The sequence below is a fragment of the Impatiens glandulifera genome, chromosome 4 (assembly GCF_907164915.1).
Source record: "Impatiens glandulifera chromosome 4, dImpGla2.1, whole genome shotgun sequence".
Taxonomy (NCBI): Eukaryota; Viridiplantae; Streptophyta; class Magnoliopsida; order Ericales; family Balsaminaceae; genus Impatiens; species Impatiens glandulifera.
In genome coordinates, this window is record NC_061865.1 from 40,265,863 (window position 1) to 40,271,711 (window position 5,849).

Here is a 5,849-nt window from a genome sequence, read left to right on the forward strand (position 1 = left end):
TTTACTTTCAGTATTGTCTCGTTTAATATTATGTATATTGTAGACGCATGTTTAGAAATGGAACAAGAGTTATCACTTAGACGTAGATAAAACTTTAGACGTAAGCTTAGATTTTGAACTATTCAAAGTGTAATAAATTTTCACATTTTAAAAGGTTAATTGCTTCGAAGTAGTGACCATCATTTTGGATGAGCGTTTGAGACAATGGGCTTTCACACACGTCACCAAGCACCGAACTCTCAAATAAATTTTTAAAAACATTTTTATTTCCTAATTTAGAAATTAGATGGCGACTCTTAAAAGTCAAAATAACATTCTAGTTTGACTATTTTTTAATAGTTAATCTACTATGTAATGTTTGAAAGAAACTCGAGCGTAAATTACCATTTTATCCCTCATTCTCCACGGGATTCAAAAGAAAAGTTAGTCATAGAACTATTTGCTCAATGAGTCGATTTTCGGATATATCAATCGATAGACACTATACGTTCCCAATTTAATTTTACACGCGTACACATATCTTAACTGAGTCATTGATGCTAAAACAATTCAAATATCTTATAACAATGTTTTTAAGTTCTAAATGATTTTTTATTGATTCTTCATTAAATATGGTCTTTTTACCTCATTTTTTTAATTACATCTCATTTAATTTAAAATTTTGAACACAATATATTTTAAGATATTTTATATGAAATGTATTGTATGATAATTTCATGAACTTATAAACTTATTTAATTGAAACTTTAATTTAATAGCTGTTTTTTTATCATTTGAAAATAGACAATGTCTAGTATATAGTTATAGCTAAAAAAAATAAAATAGATAAAAAAAAATTATAATAATATCACATTAATAAAATAGTTTTAAAATTCATCATTAATAAATTACTTAATGAGAAAAATAAATACAAGTAATATAAATAATAAAAAAAGAAAAAGAATTAAAAGAATTAAATATTCTATTAAAATTTTATGATAATTAAAAAGTAAAAAATCATATAAAAATGCGAATGAAAAGATACCAAAATTCCTCAATATAGACTTTTCAAATACTTCAATTTTAATCCATATATATATATAATTTTTTCTTTTGCATTTATTTTTTCATTCTCTTTTTACACTTTGTTGAAAAGGTATGATATAACTATTCTTGGGTTCAAACTTTAATTTTTATTATTTGATTTACATAATTCGTTAATTTATGATAAATTATATATCTATTTTTACGTGCTTTGTAAAATTACATTGGATTGATTTCAAAGATTTGTTATTTTCCCTCTACAATTTGTTGGAAATGTACTATTATCTTAGATTTATAATTTCTTCTCCACTAATTGATTTTTTTATTCTATGATAAATTATATATTTATTTTTGTGTATATAATTAAATTACATTAGATTGAATTTTAAAATTGGTCATTTTCTTTAATTTAATTTTATATGTTATTTGATATGTAAAATTTAAGACTTATTTCTTAGACATTTTTATATGATTAAGTTTTGAGAAAAAAATAAATGTGAAATTTGGACAAGTCTTTTTAATTAAGAACAATTAATATTGAATTTTACAAAGATAATAAAACTAAATGATGATGTCAATGTTGCATCTCAATAAAATATAGTGGATGACGGCTAAAAATGTGTTGTTATTTGTTCTCCAAAAGCATTTTATGAGGTATAAATGTTTATTTTTGAATTAATATATAAAATCGAATCAAGAATAAGCATTTATCTCTCATAAAATTCTCTTGGAGAAAGAATAACAACACTTTCTTCGTCGACCTCGACTATGTTTTCTTGAGATGCACACGTTATCATTTAGTTCCATTATCCTTATAAAATCATGTCATTATTAATTGTTCTTAGTTAAAAAGACATATCCATTTTTTTACACTTAAGTTTTTCTTAAACTTAATTATAAAAAAAAATGTCTAAGAAATAAGTCTTAAATTCTATATAGCAAATAATATATAAAATTAAATTAAAAAAAATGATCATGTTCAAAAATCAATATAATGTAATTTTATTTTGCACACAAAAATAAATATACAACTATCATTGAATAAAAAAATGTAAATAAATTAATGGAGAACAAATCATAAACCCAAGAGAATAGTACCTTTTCAGCAAATTCTAATAAGAAAATTAACAAACTGAAATCAATTAAATGTAATTTTACTAACTACACAAAATATATATATATATATATATATATATATATATATATATATATATATATAATTTATCATAGAATAAACAAATGCAAATCAAAGAATGAAGAATATAGCATGAATACAAGAGAATAGTTATATCACACTTTTTCATCAAATTGTAGAAAGAAAATAAGAAAATGAAGACAAAACAAAATATTATATATATAATGAATAAAATTGATGTATATGAAAAGACAATATGATTTTCATAAAATTTTAGTAGATTATTTAATTCTTCTAATTATTCCTTTTTCATTATTTATTTTTCTTCTATTTATTTTCTCGTTAAGTGATTTATTAATGATGAATTTTAAAATTATCTTATTAATGTGATTTTATTATAATTTTTTATCTATTTTATTTCTCAATTAAAATACTAAAATAATTTTAATTTATTTTTTAAAATTAATATTTTAAATATAAAATTTATTATAATAATTTGTTTAGTTAAAAAATCTAAATAACTTATTATTTTATCTTTTTCTAATTCTATATTTAATTAATCATTAATTAATTATGAAATTTATCTAGCGCCTTATTATTCAAAATAATTAATTATTAATTATAGAGTGACTTTAATATCTTTAAATTAATTAGAGATGATCAAATAATTTGTTTTCAATTATTTATGATTAGTCAGGTTGTAAGAGGATCTAACACAACTCCTTCAATAATTATTTGAACTGTTTATGAAATATTTATATTTATCTCTTTTAGATAGTTTTTCACTTTCTTAACTTGTTTAAATTCTTAAGCACATCATGTGTGTTATTTTCTAAGTAAATAAATTGTTTTTAATTTTATAAGTGTATATGATTGTGTTTGATTATTTAAAGAAGTGTGTATATGTATGTTTGTGTTTAATGGTAATTAACATGTGTGTAGTGTTTGATTATAAGATGTGTAGGAATTGTGTATATATTTTAAACTATATAATGTGTTTAATATTTTAAGGATATGAATTGTGTTAAATTAATGTTGTTCAAGCCAAGAAAGTGAAACACCATTTAGATAAACAAACAAAGAAGGACAATACCGAAAGATGTTTTAAATATCTTTTGGTATTGAAGGAGAATGTTGAGAGATTCACCCATATCTCTCGGTATTGACATTTTCCAAACACTTAGTGTTAGGATCTAGGTAGCCGCTGGAGGACCGGGGGTTGGACCGGTTAGCGGTTCTCACTCGAAGGGTGGTGGTTAATCCGGTTAGAGATTAACACCGGGGTTTCAATACTACACAACCTGTCACAAACCCTTGAACTAGGTTCAAGCGCGGAAGAAGTTTGCTTTCAGGTTGAAGCAGCACACTTGTTTGATGGACAAGGCCGGTTTCGGATGATGGAGATTTGAAAGATGGTGGGTCGGTTTCGGTAATCTGGAAATTCGGTATGGTTAGTATAGAGTCAGTTTAGAGCGGTGTAGTTAAGTTAATCGGTTAGATAATGGAGCCGGCAAAAAGTAAATAACAAGACAGATTTTATGGATGTTCGGAGATAAAACTCCTACGTCACCCCTTCCTCTCGAAACCGCGAGAAGGATATTCACTAAGGAATACAAGTACAATCCGATCGAGACTTATTTCTGCTCGATAATACTCTTATAATTTACACCGAAATTGTAGAACACACTTTTACTTTTGCACTTAGGCTTTCTTAGAATAACACAATTTTATCACTTGTAGTAAATGCTCTTAGCGCTTTACTTATCTCACTGAGTGTCCCACATTTACTCTTCTTCAACTGCCCCTTTTATAGGTGAAATATGCCAACGGTCATATTTCACTACCTTGAATCTGATTGGCTGAGCGGAGGTGCAGTGATTCAGTGTTTCAGAGATTCAGACCTGCGGTCGTTTCCTCAGACCTGATGGTCAACCTCAGACCTGGCATTCTGTCTCAGACCTGCCGGTCTTGTTCTTCCGGTATGTAAGAGAAACCTGTCGGGTTTGTCTTTTACTTGATGTAGGCACTTTCTGTTGGACAGTTGTCTGTACTTGGAAGATCTTCTTTTTGGCTTATCCCGAAGTGGAAGGATCCGGTAGTACTGTTTTCTGCAGCCTACAGTCTTTCCTCAGACTTGCATGGATATAGAAGTGTTCAGTCTATTCCTTTGGTATCATTCTCAACAGATACCCGAATTGTCTTCTTGTACTGATCGGCCGCTTGACTTAGCCGAATGGCTTTTGGTATGAGTGATGTAGCCGGACTTCTTCCGGTTATTCCTCTGCCTTGTGGCTGATCGGCTGTTTGATGATTCCGGTTTTAAGCTTTGGCCGATCCTTTCTTTGTGCGGTCATGTTCCAAGTGTTCTTGATCGGTTTGGTAGCTTAACCGGCTAGTTTTCTTAGCCGGTTCTTTTGTTTATCCGGTCTGGTTCCTTGTTCCTGCATGGAAAGTTTATTTAAGTTAGGTTTACTTGAACCGGTCTGATTTTTATCTAACAATTTCTCCCTTTTTGATTATTTTATTTAAAATTATCAAAACTATGTAAGTTTGCAACCGTAGGCCGGTTGTTTTGTTTGACCGGATTTTTGAAACTGACTTAGGAGAATTTTTTTCGAAAAATTTTGAGAAAAATTTTGGAAGAGTCTTTTTCTTATCAATTTCTCCCTTTTTGATTATTTTATTTAAAATTATCAAAATAAAGTAGAAATGCAAGAGATGGCCGGTTTCAAAAATAACTTTATATATATATAGATAACCGAAAGAGACAAAATATATAAAAACACTAAGGCAATAAAGGAAAGATAGTCCCTATTCAGAGTCCGAAAAGTCGTATATGCTCTTTTTCTTCTTCGGTTGCTGTCGACTGGTCGGTTCGGAAGGTCGTCGTTTTGTAGACCGGGACTGCAATTGTTCTTCGACTTCCTCTTCGACTTGGCCGGCCTGCTGCGATGCACTCGTGATGACCGGTTCAGTGACCTCATTGAGCAGCTCGGCTATTTGAACTTTCTTAGGGGCCTCCCTCTTTCGCTTTTTCGGCGTTGAAGCGGAGGTGGCCGCCTTCTTCTTCTTGTTTTCGGCTGCGAATTCTTCCAGCTTCCGTTTTTGCCTTTCCAACCGCTCAGCATCCTCCGCTGCTTGAGCGGCTGCTTTCTTTGTAAGTCCTGGGAAGATGGCCTCTGCCCTTTTAATCCGCGCGGCTTCCTCTTCCTCTTCGGTAAGCTGAGAAGAACGCGGTGCCTCTTTATCTTTGCCTGCTTCGGCATCCAGCGCATCCTGGACCCTCTTAGCCACTTGAGCATCAGCCGCTACAGCCGCGGCGTCCGCGTTCACCTTCACCCTTAGCAATTCGGCAACCTGTTCAGAAAGCGCCTTTATTTCGGCCACAAGACCCACATTTGTCTTCTCGAGTTCGGAGACCCGTTTAAGTGTTGTGTCAACCAGGTCATCCTCCATCGTAGTCAGTCGTTGATCGGTCTCTCTTTTAAGCCGATCGAAGTCTTTCTTTAAATCGGAGGTCAAATCCTCCAGAATTGCAGTTCGCTAAACACATTTACTGCGCTGAACCGCCTCTTCCCGCAGATCTTCGCCGATTTCTGAGAACCGTTCCTGATTTCTTTCCAGAAGACACCTTGTGGCGTCGGTGAACTTGAGGGCCGAATCAAATATTCTGTTGGATCTATCCTTGAAC

At 30.9% G+C, this 5,849-nt stretch overlaps 1 protein-coding gene across 1 annotated transcript; it reads right to left on the minus strand.

The window, feature by feature from the left end:
• Positions 1–4,969: 4,969 nt before the first annotated feature.
• On the minus strand, positions 4,970–5,614 carry LOC124935121 (calponin homology domain-containing protein DDB_G0272472-like). The gene is made up of 2 exons (XM_047475579.1): positions 5,492–5,614; positions 4,970–5,380 (listed from the first exon to the last, which is right to left on the minus strand). Exons 1-2 carry the CDS (start codon positions 5,612–5,614, stop codon positions 4,970–4,972), a joined length of 534 nt encoding a protein of 177 aa, XP_047331535.1.
• Between the last annotated feature and the right edge of the window lie 235 nt (positions 5,615–5,849).

What these genes read in the sequence shown, in the direction of transcription:
- LOC124935121 (XM_047475579.1), bottom strand. Translation starts at nt 5,614, where the DNA reads ATGGAGGATGACCTGGTTGACACAACACTTAAACGGGTCTCCGAACTC. An exon ending in CCGAATTGCTAAGGGTGAAG is followed by an intron (nt 5,381 to 5,491) that starts GTGAACGCGGAC and finishes CGTTCTTCTCAG; the next exon opens with CTTACCGAAGAGGAAGAGGA.